Source organism: Galeopterus variegatus, unplaced genomic scaffold (assembly GCF_000696425.1).
Source record: "Galeopterus variegatus unplaced genomic scaffold, G_variegatus-3.0.2 Scaffold2663, whole genome shotgun sequence".
NCBI lineage: Eukaryota > Metazoa > Chordata > Mammalia > Dermoptera > Cynocephalidae > Galeopterus > Galeopterus variegatus.
In genome coordinates, this window is record NW_007728774.1 from 122,418 (window position 1) to 141,423 (window position 19,006).

At 38.0% G+C, this 19,006-nt stretch overlaps 1 protein-coding gene across 1 annotated transcript in view; it reads left to right on the forward strand.

The window, feature by feature from the left end:
* The first annotated feature begins 1,228 nt into the window (after positions 1–1,228).
* The window catches only part of LOC103598534 (neurogenic locus notch homolog protein 2-like), a 102,730-nt gene continuing 84,952 nt past the window's right edge, over positions 1,229–19,006 (forward strand). Inside the window, 1 exon segment of the mRNA XM_008582526.1 lies at positions 1,229–1,293. Coding sequence (XP_008580748.1) covers positions 1,256–1,293 — 38 coding nt within the window. The 5' untranslated portion in view covers positions 1,229–1,255.

The following is a 19,006-nucleotide window of genomic DNA, read 5'->3' on the forward strand; positions in this document are numbered from 1 at the left end:
CAGTACCTGGTCTTTAGTACATCCTATGTATTAGCTGCTATTATTATTACTATCTTGTTTTTTAGGTGAACACCTCTCAATTTTGCTTTCAGGTATTTATACATGAACCATCCTAGGAGATGGACATTTTAATAACCTCCAAGAAAGAGTTCATGAACTTCAATTTTTATTTTTATTGTTTGATTAGGTTTCTTTCTATCTTGCCTTTCCTATTGTTATTGGGATTCTTGCTATGCATTTCTGTGATGAAAATTCCAACTCTGAAAGCTAAGCAATCAAGATATTGTAATTAGCCAGCAAGTGAGTGACAGACTTTGGGTAGACGACTTCATCTCCTGGCTGAAATCAAAGAAAGTTGCTGTTTTTTTTTTTCCTGAGTAGTCTGTTTTTGAGAAGGACTCAGGTGGTAAAGTGCCTTTCATTGTCTTTCAAAGGAACCAGGGAATCAAGAATTTGAGAATTTTTGTTTTATCTGCATGTATAAAATCAACTTTTCATTTTCTATACTTTGATAACCCCTTCTTTACAGTCTCTATTCGTGATCTGCTCTCCATCTTTTTGTGAGCCCATTAAAGTCAGAGATTTTGTTTTATTCATTTATCTATACATTCCCTTTCTCCTTTTTTTTTCTGGATCCTACTATAGTATCTAGTACATACTAGGCTCTCAACCTTAGTTTCCTGAATGAGTATTGTTGATGCTTCCAATTACTTCTTGAAGTGGCCCATTTTAAAACTTCACCTGAAGGCTAAGTAATTAGTTAATGTCATGGTGATCTAGTTTCTAGCTAGCTCTTCCTAAACATTCATTGATAATCCTTACATTATTCATGTGAAGTATCCAAATCCCAAGATGATCATGACATGTCATGGATGTTATAGCTTTAATCTTTTTACTATCATTGGGAAATAGAGATGTAACAGTTGGGGATATTGAATCACAGAGAAGTAAGAGTATTGTTCAAGATCACAAAAGCAGTTACTGTGGAAGAGACTTTTGGGATGAGCTACTGTGCTTCTATGTTCCTAGAAGCCAGAAGATGAAAACTCTTTCATCTTCTTCTAATCTTATCATTGATAAAAACTCTAAAGAGAAACCCAGATCAAGTTGGATATGGGAACGAATGTTGACATGGATTGGATTGTACTTCTTTGGTATGTGAGGGTTATAATTAGTGACTTATTTCTAATGTGAGTTTGTTTTATTTTTAGCCTTGCAGTGTCGGGATGGTTTTGAGCCCTGTGTAAATGAAGGAATGTGTGTTACCTACCACAATGGCACAGGATACTGCAAGTAAGTTTTCTCTTCATGTATTTTCTTTTTCCACAGTGGGACTGTATTACTCCATTTTCTGTTGCTCATAACAGAATATCTGAAACTGGGTAATTTATAAGGGAACTAAATTTATTTCTTACAGTTTTGCAGGCTGGGATATCCACAGTCCAAGAAACACACCTGGTGAGGGCCTTCTTATTGGTGGTGACTCTATAGTGACACAGCGTATCACATGGTGAGAATTGCAAGAGCTCTCTCATGTGCTCCTTATAAAACCACAGTCCACACCCATGATAACTCATTACTCCATGAATGGCTTAATCCATTCATTAGGGCATAGTCCTCACAATCCAATCACCTATCAAAGTCTCCACCTTTCCAATATCATAATCAGATTTCCCACCTTCTTAACACTGTTACAGTGGGGATCAAGTTTCTAACACATGAACTTTTGGGGGACACATTTGACTCACAGCAAGGACACTGGACAAGATTTGATTCTACTGCTCTATTTTTAATACTTCTGTGAAATGTTAATGATTCTTGAACTTTTCTGATGCAGTTTTTGTGGAGGGTGAGGATAGAATGATGTGAATGTCAAATTAATGGTTAGTAAGAACTTCTTACTATCTTACCATTATCATTTTTATTATAAAAAAGAGTTTTTAGGGAGTGGCTAGTTAATATATATTGAGTATATTTTCTTACATTTTTCAGTTTAAGGAATAGCCTTAAAAATCTCCCCTCAATATGTTAGCAATGATCTTGTTTTTAAATCAAATCAGATAGATATTAACTTTAATTCTGCTCAGTATAAGTGATATTACAGTCACATAAAAGTTTGTTTTTCTAGTGTAAAAATTTCCAGTTTTGAAAGCGAGTCTGTAGGAAAGGAAGACATAAACATATGATTAGGGTGGGATGGGGAACAGGGCCTGTGGGTGCCTGTCATTATATGGGGTTAAAAGAGTAAGGATGAGGGATAGGACATAAGCTAGTTCTTGGCTCAAGAGCATTTCTTTTCTTTTTCTCCAACCACCTAGTGTAGCCAAACTGTTTGTTTGTGGAAGGTGTGAGATAATTTCATAAAGAGCTTGTGTAGGTTTCCTGCAGACCATTTTTTCCTTCTGCCTCAATTGAAAATTTTCGATAGGAACATGTATCCTATCCATTCTGTTTATTTCACGGAAAATATTGGGAAAATAAGATTTGGTAATATGAAATTTCTCTTCTTTTCCTTCACTTTCATGTGGTGTATTTTTCTTTGCTTTGGGTGTACTTGCTTGATAAACATTTTATGTGAGTTTATCCAATACATTTTTTTCCCTCTGGATATTTAATTGAATACCATAAATAAAATTATGACTTTTTTTCCTAATCAAGTTCATTCTGATACCAGGATCTAAGTTTTTTAATGTCATAAACAAGACTTTTTCCAAGTCAGAAACAATTTTTTTCACCAAAGTGAAAATATTTTAAGCTGTGATGACAGTATAGTTTAACAGTAGGTTGTTTGGGTTGGAATAAAGATAACATTGGAAATGAAAGTTTTTATGTAACTGATTATAGGCTGCTCACTTAGTTTTTCTAGCTGGAAGAAAAAATGTGTTACATTCTCCTCTAAGAATGAAAATACAACTGGAGATAATAAGGGAGGGAACTTAATACCTTAGGCTTGGCTACTGAAATCTAGTCTCTTTGTGGCATCTGGTGCTTTAGCTGCTTGCTTTATTCTATTATTCAGCTCTCTTTTGGTAGTTAATTCATTATATTATGGTTATTGTTGATATGTTTGTTTCTCCCACTAGATTGTGAGGTCCTGGCTTTATGCATTTTTGTATAGTTAATGAATGCCTAGTAAGTTCTTGGTGTATAGCTGTTGCTCAGCAATGTGTTTCTTGAACTGAAAGGTGCTCAGTAAATATCATTCACATGTCTCTTATCTATTTATCTTAAATAAGAAGGCACTTGTTCTCTCCTTTGAGATTTCATTTGTTTCATGTAGTATCCAGGATGGTAGTACCATACAGAAAGGCAAGTTCTATTTGGAGATAATTGAATTTGTTAACTTATGTAGGGAGAATTTAAAATAGGTTCTAAGCGTTGGCCTATATTCTGACATGGGGAGAGAGGATTTCTAGGGAGATTAATCTCTGAGAACTTACCAGGAGTGGGCCGGCCCGGTGGCACACTGGAGAGTGCGCCGCTTGGGAGTGTGGCGGCGCTCCCGCCAAGGGTTCGGATCCCATGTGGAGACTGGTTCCCGCTCACTGGCTGAGCTCGGTGCGGGCGCAACACCGAGGGTTGTGATCCCGTTGCCGGTCCCCGGTACGGGAGCGACACCAAGGGTTGCGATCCCGTTACTGGTCAGTAAAAAAAAGACAAAAAGGAAAAAAAAAAAAAAAGAACTTACCAGGAGAAAGGACACTAAAGGTCTCTTTTGGGAGGAAACAGATTCATGGGTTGCTAGTCTCAAACTCTCCAACCAAGGTCGGGGAGACAAGTTTGCCCTGTTTCTGGAAGAAACACTGCTGGGGGACAGGGAACTCACTTGTTGATTGAAAATGGAGCTGCCTAAATTCTGTTCCTGGATACCTGTTAATTGCTGATAGGATAGAATGCTAATGTATGTAGTTCTGGGTGGGTCCCTCAGATATCTTCTAACCCTGTTGTAAGAGAAACAGGCTCCTTGAGAAAGACAGAGTAAGGGGGGAAAAAAACTGGCGAAGCCATTCTTTTGGGAGACCAATATGAACAAGAAAGCTTGTAAAAAGAGTGTTTTTCTACCATAGTAAAAGTAATATGAGCATCTTCAGGAGTGATGGGGTCAACATAAGCGGATGTAGAAAAAGCGAGAACAAATATCAAGGAGTCCAAGTCAATCATTCCTGCAGTGCTGTGCCAACCTCCACAGAAACTTTAAGCAAAACTTTAAGCAAAAATAATGTGTACTTAGCAGTCCTTTTGGTATATCTTCACAAACCCAGCTTTTTTCACTGGGGAAAGAAGGTAATTCAGAATGTTCAATAAGTATCATTTTCACAAAATAGTAAATAAATATTAAAACACTTAGAAGATTTATAAAAATTGTATCAGGCATGCTGGGCATGGCATTATCTTTTTACTCATGAGATTGCTTAGTGGATTAAGACAAGAATTGAAGCCAAATTTCTTTTATGGGGGTGTTGAGAATTGATGGAAAATGTTTTGAAGTAGAAGATATCTGACTATCTGTTTAAAGAGCATAATGATACTGATTCAGCTAAAATATAATGATTGTTTATAGAAATTATAGAAATCCATGATAAGATCACATTGACGGATGAGGATGAGTACTTTTAAAGGTTAATTTTGTACACAGCTCAACTGTTTTTTCTCACGTAAAGGAGCCTAAGTACCCCATCAGTCTGTGATTAGATTGTGATGCCAGACAAGGAAAACCTGTGTAATCTTGCATAAAACTCAATTATTGCTGCTAAATAGTTGCTGTCAGATCTTAATAAAGCCCTCTCACTACAGAGAGATAAGACATTTTATTCTCTCCCTTGTCCTAGTGGGAGGTGTAAATATATAATTAAGTTTGGATGGCATTAACCATTACAAGTTGTTTGCTCCATGCTTTCAAATGTAGACCATTCCAAATCCCAATTTGATTAAAAATCATGGGCAGCTCAAGTTCACTGGGATGTAGGAGGTAGGTGAGGGTATGATTTGTACACTTTACAAAATGTGCATTTTAAAGACATATTAATCACAGTTATTTAAAGTACTTGTCTGCCAGTTCTTAACGTCTGGGTTGTCTGTGGGCATGTTTCCATCAACTGCTCTTTCTCTTGACTATGGGTACAGTTTCCCTTCACTTCACATGTACGGTGGTTTTTAATTATTTACTGGACATTGTGGGTGATGCATTTTGAAATTTATCTTCCACTAAAAAATGTTGGGTTTTGTCCTAGTAGATGGTACATTTTTGGCAGATCACCTGGATCCTTTGAGGGCTTGGTTCTAGGCTGTGTAAGGGTACATCTACTTCTGGTTAGCCCTTAGTCCAAAGGAGCAAATCTTAGTCCTGCAATATGGTCCTTAATCCTAAAATGTGACCTTTTGGGGGTTCAGTGGAAAGTATGAGGGTTTATCAAGCCATAGGGTATTTATCAAGCCCCTCTAATTTGGCCGGATTTGAATTCAAACCTCTGTTTCCCCGGCACCAGTGCCCTTCTGCTCAGTTTTTTCAGCTTTCCAACTCTTGCTTTCTCTTGAGTTCCTGACTTTCATCTTGCTAATGCACAGTGAGGAATCATTTAAGTATCTGAGTAGTTGTATGCATTCTTTGAGGCTACCCCCTCTGTGGTTTTGTCTTTTCCATGATTTTTCCTCCTCAAATTCCAGCTGCCTTGACAGCTCCAGATGCCTCTGATTCCTCAGCCCAGTAAGACTTCCATTTTCTGTTTGCACTCTATTTCTCTTTTGCTGCACGGACTGGTAAGTATCTTTGGGTGAAAGCTATATAAATGTGGTGTGTTTCAAAGGGAAAAGTTTGCTTTCCTTTTTTTGAGGCTCAGATGCCTTCCAGTTTCTGCCTGCTTTTGGTTGCTCTCTGGTGCCTTTAATAGTTTCTCCTCTAGAGTTTATAATTGTTGTGATCCAGAGGGTTGGTCTGATATAAGTTACTCTGCCATTATTTTTAATGAGGAAAATTGGAACTGTAAAGGGGTCTTCCAGAATTTCCCAGACACCACTTAGGAGGTCTCTAGCATGGTGGTTGTGAAAGAACAGAAAGTCACCATGAGTTATATAGGCTTTTATGGATGGGTGCTTGCACTTGAGAATCTCTAGTTTTTGCCTATCTAAAAGTTACATTTTAAAGTGAACATTATAAATATAAAATGTTATAAAATACAAGCATGTCACATTTTGTCTAGAACTTGTCTGCTAGCTGTAATAAACATTACAACTAACAGTTTTCCTTGCCAGGATTAGCAAATAATGGTGGTGGTCTCAGCCTCCTAAGTCCGTCCAAGATAATTGGAGCTGTTGCCTTCTTTGTCCTCTTGATAAATTTTTGTGTAGTAAGTAGGGAATAGAGACACTCAGAATCTCTCAGAATCCACCTTGTAGTGGAGGATGTATTGTTAATGTTTGTGCTGCGGTGGTGTTCCCCCAGAAAGGCATTTTCAAAAGTCATGGCAGACTCCACATTTTCCCCTTTCACTCAGTCAGTGTTGTGTAGGGCAGTGTCAGATCAAAGAAATACCCAGTGGAAAATATCACCTTCTCTTTTTTCTCTGTTGAAACTGGTTCCTTCAAGTAGGGTGCCCTATTAAGCAGAACATCATATACATAATTTTTCAGGAAGATGTTAGCAGAAGCCTGGCCACTCTTCCATGGTTCTGTTGTCTTTTTAACATAAAGCGAAGAACTCATCTTTTGGCTCATTAAATACCTTTCACAGAGTAATCTTTTTTCTTAATCTGATGGCTAAGGATTTATTAATTCAGGAGTTAGTTATTTCATGCTGTCTACGTATACCACATATAACAGATAACTCAAGTTCTGTGGTAGTAGTGACTATTAATATTTTTATCATGTTATTTCACCTTTCTTTGGGAAGTTAAAATAATTACCAATTCATTAACCTGGACTTTTTAAAGAAGTTCAGAGTGAGTCTTACTATAATATTGTAAAGTCAGGTATGCAATAACTGACTGTAACATTGTCTTCTGTACCAGAACCACCAGTTAATGGCAGGGATGGGACTAGGGTGAGGGGAGTGGTGCACTCACCTCAGGTGTGAAATTTAAGGGGGTGCCAAAAAACTCAGTAATCAAGATCAACAGTATTTTAATGTAATAGTTCAAAAAATCAAAATTAGTACAAAAAACATGAAAACATATCAAAAGTTTAAATAGATATGCCTCAGGCTCCAGTGTGGTTCAGTTTGGCACTGGTAAGTGGTTTAAGGCAACTGGAAGAGCCCTGTCGGGTGACATGTAAAGGAATAAGTTTTTATGCCAGACAGACTTGAGTTTGAGTTCTAATTCCTGTTAGCAAGTGGATCTTTGGCAAATTAAAGACTATAGTGCTAGTTAACGTTTACTGAGCACTTATTATGTGCCAGGATCTGTCCTTAGTTAAGCTCTTTATATGAATTATTTTGGTCCCCGTATGAGGTAGTGATAATATTCCTATTTTACGAGTGGGTATATGGAAGCTCAGAGAGGTTAAATAATTTGCCCAGGTTCACATAGCTCTTTAGCTGACCAGTATTCAAAACTTTTTGAGCACTGACATGATGCTCAGAGGAAATGCTCATTGGAGCATTTTGGATTTTGAGTTTTTGGATTAAGGATGCTCAATTGTTATAATGCATATATTTCAAAATCTGAAAAAATTCAAAATCTGAAACAGTTCTGTTCCCAAGTGTTTTTGATAAGGGATGCTCAACCTGTATGTTAAAGATGGCTTTTTAGATCAGTAATATGATTAAAACTCTGCTTTATATAGCTCCTGACTTTAAAGTAGTGATAGCAGCATCAGGCAGGCCTCGATACCTTGCATACTACTAGAACATTGAACCTGCTTGTAGCTATGTAAGTGTACATGGGCCAGGCTTGGCTAATGCTGTACTTCTGAGAAGCAGCCTTTGGCTTGAAGCTCAGTATAATTATTATAGACAAAATATAAGAAGAGGGCAGTGAAGGGGGGATAAAGGATATTGTCTGCAAAAGTATGTTTCAGTAGAGAAAACTAAATTGAAAAACTGGAAGCTTCTCCCTTTTTTTCCTAATGGAAGAGGAGCAAATCCAGACATTTTTTAATGCATCTGTGAAGCTGAGACAGGTCAAAATCAATGACTTCTAATAAATGTTGCTGCCAGCACAAAAGTCACAAGTTGTTAAACATAGCACCTTACATTTGCATAGTGTTACAGATGTATATGTGAATATCCTGTGAGGCCTTTCCTTGTTTATGACTTGAGTTCTGAACGCTTTAACAGTACCATTCCCAAGTGATTCTTATTATTAATACTTATGCCCTTTAAAAACCTTTTAACAAATAAGTTAAGTGTCCCTGAGGGGTCTTTTATAAGGAAAGTCTTGATTGCCAGCTTCTTACCAACGCATAGTAACAGAATTCCCATACTCTTTGTAACTAAGCTTTATTCTTTAGGTTGGAACCTTTATATATTTCAGTGTTCAGTAGAGTAGTAGAAGGAGGTTCTTAAGCTCTGCCTGTATCCTTTTGCCCATCTTGAGTAATTGCCAATAAGTTAAATCAACTAAATTTGGCCAGCAAACCTGGCATTATTAATAGATGTGAGTTTAGCTGGTTTTCTTTCAACACAGTCTCCAGGTTAATCATAATCTTATGTGAAGTTTCTTTCTTATTGTTCAATTGTGGCTTGTCAGCACTTTTAATTTCTTGTAGGAATTCTTTTGTTTTCTTTCTTGTGACTAAAAAAAACGAGAAATATTTCTTTTTCAGAATTTGGAGAAGCTTAATAAAATCTTTCATTTTAATTTTGTCTATATCTGCCCTTAATTAGGACTAGAAAAAGAGTGGGGGAGATCAGAATGTTTTAAAAATGTAATTATCTAAAAATTTCCAAGCACTTTTTAATTTATTAAGCCAATACAAATGTGTGGTTGTGGTGGTTTTCATTAAGACCTCTTCTCAACATCCAGTAGCTAGGAATGAAATTAAGCATCCTCTCCACCACATTGTCATATGTGTGCGTGTATAAGTGTGCATGCATGTACGTACATGTGAGTATATTATACGAGTGTTTTGTTTTCATATTTGTCCTAGTTGAATTTTACTTTACATCCTAATGTAAGGTAAATTAATATTTCTCTTGGATTTCTTAGATCCTGTTTATCCACTGTCAGTAACCTTCACTAGCACTTAGGCCTCTGTGTCCAAAAATGTATTGCTGATTCTTAGATTGGTGCCATCAACTTTCCCTTATTAATGCAGTTACCTCTGTTTAAATGTTTGTCTCCTAAACAGTCTTCTACTTCATCTTTATGAAAAGGGCTTTATAAAAGAAAAATGAAAGCAGTGACTAAGAAAGGCATTATTTAAGTGACAGGTGGTATTATTCAGTGAACACATTCAACTAGAACATTCTATCTAGTTTTTTTCTTCACATAAATAGGAGAAGGTGAGTGTTAATGAGAACATAATCTGATTAGGATTTATTTAGAATAGTAGCATTTAGGGTATTGAATTTGTATAGATTCAGGCTACTTTCCTGCAGTTACTACCTAAAATTCTGTATCCTGAACACTGAAGATTAGATTTGATTCTGAAGCACAATAGAGTCCTCACTATTCAAGCAAAAACTTAATATTTACCACTCTAGTATTTATTGAGCTGGCTGCTATGGTTGATGATTGTGCTGGGTATTGTGAATAGACAGAAAAGCCTGAAGAGTCCTGCGTTTCCTGACTTCCTTATTCACAAGTAGACATACCTAGGGAGTGTCAGCTAATGAATGCTGTGTTTCTCCTGCATAAGAGATGGTGACAGTCCTCTGAAGTCTTTTTGTCTTGTTGGGGAGATGAGGCATACATAGATGTATAAAATAAAACAGTCTGTAATTACCCAGTATGATGTCACAGATGATGAGAGCTGTGGAGAATCAGACAAGGGAACAAGTACTGTGGGACAGAAGACTAAAATCAGAATTTTTGGTACACCACCTAGATTCTAAATCTTAGAATATTAGTGGTGGTTTTGGAGATGATTAGGTAGGGGAAGGTTGGAGGTAGGGAGACTGAGGAGATTAGGACGGACTTTTATTTCCTGGAATAATCATTACCGATTTCTTTATCATTTTTTCTTAATGACATAGTTTCAAAACTTTTCTGCAATTTGGTCGCTCTCTTCTGTCTATATTCCAGTTTGTGTGAGGTTTTAGTTAACGAGTATCTGGACTGATCTGGTTTCACAGTGGCAGATAAGTGATTTTAAAAGTCATTCCTTTAGCACATGTTAGCTTGAATGTTTGGAGATAGAATGCCTAGAGTGAAGGGTGAAGGGGAGGACCAGGGGACAGGAAGAGAGGGCAGCTGGGAGCAATTACCTTCCCTCCTCTGGACCTTTTTGGCCTTGACTGTTGATTCTTGTGCTCTTGCCAGACACAGCAGCCAGGTAGACTTGTGGCCAAGTTTTGCAAGGAAGCTCAGAATCCAAGAATCTAAGGCAAGAAAAAGAATGGGTTGGGATAGGAGGAGTGATAGAAAAACAGAGACACTGAGAGCAGTGTTGGTTTTTGTATACTGCATAGTTGATTCTCTTATCTGAGAACTCAGCTATCTCAACCTCAAGTCTGTTCTGTTCAGCATATTATTGCCCAGATTCAGTTCATTTTAGGGATCCAGAGTAAGCAAGCATCTGTTAGCCAAGTCTTTGGTTACCTCAAATTAGCTCATGTCCTTTACTGCTTGTTTCCTCTGATTATATAGTACATATCCAAACCCTCAATTATCCAGAATAAACCAGGCTGCCTATTCTGTGTGGAGAACTTTTTGACAGTGGTTATGATTCTCTTGTGTAGACCGTGGTAGTGCCTTACTCATTTAACTGCCTGTCCCTTTAAGATTTTGAAATGCTGGTTCTTATTGTGTAAGCCAGGCACATCTCCTCAGGAATTGTTTTACTGAACAACTTGCCCCTTCTGAAGCCTTAGTCATCCTGAAAAATACCTCAGGAACCTCCTTAACTTTAGGTTTTCTGTCTTAGTCCTATTTGTATGTAATGTTTGTGGTTTCTTATTCTTTGTCTCATATTGCTGACACTCATGGCCTTGAATTTCTGGGTCACTTGTAAGAAATGGACAGAACTTGATTACTAATGAAAAGGTTACTCATTTCCTTCCAGGCAAAGGCTGATACTGACTACTGGAGTTCATAATTAGTCTCCACAGGCACAAACTCTCTAATTATGGGACATCACCTGTTTTTTTCCTAAATTTTATGAGAATCAATGATAGCATCATGAGCTGGAAGTAAGACAGGCTTTTATGCAGTGTTGAGAGGATACCTATATCGAGAGATCATTTTTATGTATTACATGAATTTACTTAAGTGATTGATTCCCTGAGAGTTTAAATTTAGTGCCTCTTTTTTTAGACCATTGTCTAATATGTGCAAGCATCAGTCATTTTAGCCTTATGTAATTTATCAGAAGGCCAGATTCCATGAAGGGACTGAAATGTCTGTCACTTTTCTGTGCTGAAGAAAACAGGCTCTCTCATGTTGGCCAGTTGTTTTTGGGAAGGTGGTAAGTTCTTTCTGTCCCTTTTAGACTCAGGATTCCTTTTCATTCCCCTTATCTTGTTTAAATGTATTGTTCCTTTTCCATTGCTTGTTTTTTGCTTCCTTATGCTTCCTGTGAGGGGTCAACTGAAAGTGTGGGTTGGGTAACAATTCATTTACATAGGTGTGTGTTGAACTGTCTGTGCACTTAGAAGGGTAATAGAAGAGACACAGGCAAAAGTTCTTGCCCCAGGGAGCCCCTGCTTGGAGTGGGGCAATGGTCAGGATGTACACACCACTGACCCCCAAGCTTTGACATCAGGAAGAACCATTACATCCTTAGGTGTTATTGTAAGGGAGTTTGAAAGTCAAGATTGTAGAGTCATCACACTTAGGAGGTTGAAGAGACTTTGGGGAGCACCTCACCCACTTGTCTTATACGTGAGGAGCCCAAGGCTTAACACAGTTAAATGAATTACCCTGTGTTACATAACTGATTAGAATGTAGACTGGAACTAAGACTAAGAGCTGTTTCTCCAGACCCTATTAGGCAATGTAAAGATTCAGCACTATGTCTTTTCACTCATGGTGCCCAAATGGGTACAAATATTTTTGAACTAGGAATCTTTTCAGACCACACTATTTGCTTTTGGAACTATTCTGCTTTCAGACATTTTTTGGACTTCAGAACTTTGAAGGTAGTCATCCATTCACATTGGGGAATGGAAAGCAGGCTCCCATGCTAATTTTTCTTCCTAGAAATCTTATTTAATTTTCAGTGCCAGTCTCAAAAGAATATAGCAGTTCATGCTATTGAGGCTGTTTTGTAGGATATTCTATCACTCAGGGCTCCAGCTCCCTGGTAGTTCATGTAGTCAATGTTTTATCAAAGACTAATGAAAGATTAATAAAAGTGCAAGAGAGAATGAAGACTGTGTGTATATGCACACTCATGCATGCATGCCTCTATGTATATGTTGGTTAACACACAAATTTTAGGGGAAATGTGATTGAAAAAATAATCTACCCCATATGGGGTTGGCCCACTTTGTTTTTTTTTTCCCTTTTTGTCTTTTTTCGTGACCGGCAACGGATCGTAACCCTCAGTGTCGTGCCCGGACCGGACCGGGACCGGCAACGGTATCGCAACCCTCGGTGTCGCGCCTGCACCTCGCTCAGCCAGTGAGCGGCCGGTCTGTATGTGGGATCCGAACCCTCGGCGGGAGTGCCGCCGCGCTCCCAAGCGGTGCACTGTAGCAGTGCGCCACTGGCCGGCCCCCACTTTGAATGACTTAGGGGTGAGTGAGGGTTAAGAAGTATTCTATATAACAGGAATCTTAATTAGTTTTGAAAATCCTTTGGGTAAATAGCTCAAACTAGTGGTTCCCAAAATTCAAGTGTAATTAAGGAATTTTTTCAAGGTGTAAAAATTCCATGGACCCTTACATTTTGCCCTTTGGCTTCTGTTAAGAATATGATCCCTGAATAGTTGAATGCCTTCTGTATGCTAGTCACTGTGTTAAGCACTGGGAATATGGTGATGAATAATTGTTAGTCTATCAGGGAAGAAAAATAATCATAATAAGGGCTAATGAGTGGTATGTCAGGGTTATGGGAAAAAATAGTGTGGGTGTCAGGGCTGTTTGTCAGAGGAAATAACATTTAAGCTGAGGCTTGAAGGAATTTTAGGGCTTAGCTATGAGAAGAGGGTGGGGAAAAGTGTTTTGGGCTGAGTGCATGTGCAGAGGTCTGGAGGTGAGAATTAGTGCACTTTAGCATATTCTGGGAGCTGAAAGAAGTTGAGTCTAGCAAGCATGTGCATAAAGGAGAGACAATCTTAAGATGAAGCCATTTCTCAGTCTGTTTGAATACAATGTGTAATGCCAAAATCTACTGAGAATTCAAGAACCATTTAATATACTTCTATATTACAATAATCATAACAGTGTCTGCATATATTTAAATATAGATAAGAAATTATTGAGTAGTTTAGAGTGTGATTTATAAGGATTGTCGACCCCTTATGATAACTCTGTAGTCCATAGCTTGGGAACAACTGGCTTAACTCATTCATATTTGTTTATTACTCTGAAGGGTGCTTTTTGTAAACTCATGTTTAGGGTGTGTTTGTCATGTTTTAATCATAAGTAGATAGTTTCTCTGGGTCCAGTGAAATAAAATATGGTAAGGTACTGATTGTGCAGTAGAAGACAGAGACCACCTTCTGTTATAGCAGCGACATATGTCTTTCAACACTGTTTGTGTGCTCCTACACAGTCTTTCAAGTGAAGATTGAAGAGACTAGATGCTCAGTTCAGCTTTTGAGTTCTGATAAATGAAGCCAGACTGTAAACTGGAAGATAAGGGTGTTTGCAAAGTTCTTGTGTAAATAAAGCATTGTTTCCCATTGCAGTGGTTACTGATTTTGCAGTCTCCAATGAAGATGAATGATGCTGTGATTAACAGCTTTAAAGCCTGTACCACCTCAACTTCTTTTTGGTTTGGATTTATTAAAATCAGTGTGTGTTTATTGTTTTATTCAGATGAGGGAGCGAAAAACCTGAACACACGCAAAACCAAGTGAGGTGGAGTTTCAGAAGATAATTCCCACCCTTGCAATTCCCCATGAAGTTCTTTTCCTGTGGGAAACTTTTAATTTGGAAGCATTCAGCCTAATGTGGGAACCAAGATTAACATTTTCTGAAATACTTCTACAAGAAAAGCAGAAACGTTCTGTCCAGGAAGCTGAATTTACATAGTAGAAAAATGTGCTGCTGCCCTGCTGTATTTGGTAGTCTTTGTGTATTAGTTGTGATAAAAAGATGTGTGTATGTGTGTGTGTGTGTGTGAGAGAGAGAGAGATTTATTGTCTTTGTTTCCTTTACATCAAGCTAGCAAAGCCTTAGAAAGTATGTTTTACCACAAATAGCCTAGTTCTGGGCTATATGCTATACCCTAATACTTTTTAAATTTTCATTTTGTTTTTCCTACTTGCTGAGTAAGCTATATTGTTTCCTTTTTTTTTCTCTTTCTTTGAGGGAAGAGGGGTGGGAGTGGAACTGGCAAGAAGAAGTCAGCATGACAGAGCTTCTTCCCTTTTCTTACCCTCTTTGCCAGGAAGTTAACAGTCTTCACATATTTTTAAAAAAACAACATCAGTAATTAGCATAACCCAGTTAGTTACCTTTATACAGAGTTACAAAATTAAGAAGTTGACAATCTGATGAGACATCAGACTGGACATACTGGGGGGAAGGGGATGATGAGGTTAGACCAGTAAGTAGGTAGGGCCTCTTGAATGCCACCCTAGGAGTTTAGACTTGATTCTGTAGGCTCTGGGTCACCTACAAGTTTGTAACCAGAGTCTTGGTAATTGAATGTTACGTAGGAACTTTCACTGGTTACAGCTAGCCTTGGCTGTTAGCAATTATTTTTATCTACTTTAATAGGGGGAAGAAGGGAGGAGGGCAGGAAACTAAGCTGGCATTATGGTCACAGGAAAGAACAGACCGATTTGGGACCTTTTCAAACTGCAGACCTTTGTTAGTGACCGATGCTTAATTTGGTTTCTGGGTTTTGTTAGTTCTTTTCCCCTGCCCTTACCTCATTTACGTTAACAACAGCTCTCCCCTCTAGAGCTCAGCTAGGGCAGTCTTCCACTGCGGATTGGGGGACCGAGAGGCCCAGAGCAAGAAGAAAGTGGGTTGAAAGCACAGTTCTGTTTAAAGAATTTTCTGCTGGAAACTAGCCCAGAGGGAGTAAAGAGGAGATTTAATGAGGAGCAGCTGCAGTGCCGATGCAACCCACATGAGACTTTTTTTCCCTTTCGTTCCACATTCTGTATAGTTTTTTAAAAATCATGATTTTGAAATAGCTGTTTTATAAATCACGACTCTCTTTTTCTTCTTGTCGTATGTGGTGGAGTTTTGCTTTGTTGTTGTTGTTTTTAATGGCCAAAGTTTTGCTAAAAAAAAGCTAAAGACAGAGCTGCAGCAAAGCCCTGGATGCAATTTGGGCTCACCCTGCTGATACACAACATTCAGCAGGGTGAGCCTGGAGAAAATAAGGAGAGAGGATGCTGGCTTTTATTTGGAAAAGGGGCTTATTTCCTGCTCACACTTCAGTCATCTTGGAGCTGACACAAGCTGCTACACTGTTTTAAGCTTTTCTCTAGAAGTGTGGCTATTCACTTAGGAAACTTGAAAGAACAAATTTTTCTGTTCTTTATTACTAGGGAGACTGATCTTGAAATGTAGCCATTGCCGGATAGATTGGCATTGCTGTTCAAATCCCAGCTTCATTGCAATCTATAAAGTGGCTACATGTAAACTAATCCAGGCTGCTGGTGATATGTGAGAGGTGGGGTCTGGTTTTCATGTATTTTAGTGAGGGGGGACTAGATGGATATCCTTTCTAATGGAATGTTTTCTAGTTCTGTTAGGAGGAATCCCTTGATTTTCTCTTTTCCTCACTCCTTCCCCCACCTTCATCCATCCCCCATATATGTGTTTGGATAGTAACAATGAAAAAGTGGACCTCTATGTCAGAAATGGCAGATTTTTAAAGAAAAAATCATCTGTACAGATATGATAAGTATTTACTTAATATAATTATTTTATAGGGAAAAAGCCCCGCAAAACTTTCCCTGTAGTCACAGCCTCACCTGTGAACTATATTCTTTGATTCTAAAGATAAAGAAGAGGGATAGAATAGAAGGAAGTCACTGAGAGATCTACTAAAATAATTGGTAAGTTATCTGCAGGAGGGAGGCATTCAAGTAATTTTGGAAATGAAAGGCAGCTGTTAGATTTACTTGATTATTTCTTAGAAAACTTTGTACATGCACATTTAGTTCAAGAAGTAACTATTTTCCAATATTTGTACTAACTTAATAGAATTACAGATTTGTGAGGGAACTTGGGCATTATCTAGTCATGTGTCCAGCCTCTAACCAAACTTGACTTGAGCCATCTCAAGAAGAGAGCTCTTTAAGCTTTTGTTTTCAGGGAGAGAATCTTACTTTCTACTCAGACTAACAGGATATATAATGTCCTTCTATTACAGTTGAACAGGGATTTGTGAAGTTGAAAGATCTGACTTAGGAAACAGGGGTCCTTTATTTCTGGCCATCTCACCCATTACTCCCCACTTCTTCCCATGTCCCTGATTCTGCATAGCTTCCTTGGTATGAAGGATAATCTTGTACTTCAGGATGACTCTTAGGGTTGATTTGACCTGTGTCTTAAGGGGTTTTGTAGCAGATTTGAATTGAGAAACTGACTGTCCATCAGATGAAATTTAACCTGCTTTAGAACCATTTGCTTAGTGGGACTTAGATGCTCATGATATTCAAGGAAACTGCACCAGGGGCTTAAGACATGGTCTTCTCTAGAAAACTATTTAAATGAGAGTTTGAGAGAGGCTAAGGAGAGGCATAATGATGGCTTAAGTGAAGAAGAGCCATACCAGTAGAAACAATGCAGTGCATGACAGGGCCCTGCACCTACTGTTGGACAGATGGTTTGGAGGAGGCTTACTGGAGGACATAGGTTTTAAGCAGATCTTTGAAAGGAGCATGGAAGAAAGGAACATAAATTGGAGACATATCAGAAGGGAAGTATAATATTTCTCACTGGAAATTAGAAAGAAGATTTTTATGCGGGGGACAGTAGATAAGATTGTGGAAATAGTCTGGAGAGTTTGAGTTATGCATTACTAATCTGGTTAGATGGTAGGAGTGGGGCAGATAAGCAGGTCAGAGATGCTAAGAAACTTGGGTTTGAAAGGCTTGGCACTAATGCTAGTTTATGAGCAGGAGGGACATGATCAAAATTATGCTTGAGAAAGATTATTCTTTAAGTAGTGTGCTTAATTTCATCAAAGAATTTCCAGGCTGTCCTTATGGAGAAGTGTGGATAAGATGCTGGTCCAGTTAGGATGACAGAGCTGACAAAATAGGTACTAGACTTGGGGTAAGACTTAGTAGTATGCTTTAGTTCAGTGCTACTTTGTTGAAAGATCTTGGTGAAGATGGGGATACAGTTTAGATAATGCAGAACTGGGGGAAATAGTTAGATTCATAGGTGACAAACTTGGGGCAGGTCAGTTAGCTTTGGTGTCCTTATCAGTGCTGTAGGTATTCAGACCAGTTGGCTTCTGAGGTATGGTTCAGTAATGAAATTATGTGATTATAGGATTATAGTGTAAAGGTTGACTCAGTCAAGGAAACTAAAATTTAAACTTCATGAGTGCAAGGATTTTCCTAGTCCTTGAAAACTGCCTTGCACATAATAGGCACTTACTAAATGTTTGTTGCATGAATAAATGAATGTTATGAGTTTAATATTCTTTGAGGAAGCTTATAAGAGAACATTCTTCTTCATCATCATTAACATCATTATTAATAAGCATATCGGATTTTTTTTATAGAATTAAGCTTCATATATTCTCTACTCAGGGATTATCAAACTTTTTCTGTAAAGCACCAGATAGTAAATATTTTTGCAGGCCAAGTAGCTCATTGCAACTACTCAGCTCAGTAGTTGTAGCATAAAAGTGGCCATAGACAATCTGTAAATGGGTGAGCATGGTTATGTTCCAATAAAGCTATTCATGGACACTGAAATTTGAATTTTACATAATTTTAAAATGTCACAAAATCATGGTTTTTTTTGACATTTTTCCCTCAACCATTTACACATGTAAGAATCATTCTTAATTTACACTATACAAAAACAAGCAGTAGGCCATAGTAGTACTTGTAAGCTGTAGGAGTACCTTGCCAATCTCTACTTTTACTGGTTTCTTAAACATATCTTAGTTGAAACGTATTTTTCCATACTTGGTTGGGAGCAACAATGTGGATTAATCCTAAAAACAGATAATTGAGAAATATTTGAATTTGACTACAGAAACTTTCATGTTGTTTCATTTTTGTTTTCCTGGGAAGCTTAGGTTTTCATTGTGTGTTTATGATGCTAATATTTAAATGTGTTTGCATTTTCTTAGCAGATGCTACATGACAGAGTTGGGGGATGGTTTAGTAGTCCAGGAACAAAGCTGGGCAAAGCCCACCCAGGTTTTAAAGTTTGCCATTATTTACAAGATGAATAATTCCCACATAGGAGAATCAAGAGTCATCAACTAAGGCTTAATACCCAGAGGACTGTCACTGTGAATGAGAATTGTGGTGCAGTTTTTAACATCAACACATTTCTTGAATAAGCTGCAAATGCTTTTAATAATATAGCTCAGGGTTAATTTCAGCTATGCTACTGTGGCACTTTTTGCTCCTCTATTTAAAACACACACACACACACACACACACACGCACGCACGCACGCACGCACACACACACGCACTATCCTGTTATCAAATCAAGCTGTGATTTGGGTAAGGCATCGTATTTTCCTCAATAAGCACAAGGAACAGAGAAAAAAATGTTTTTCACTTATAAAACTTTTTAATAT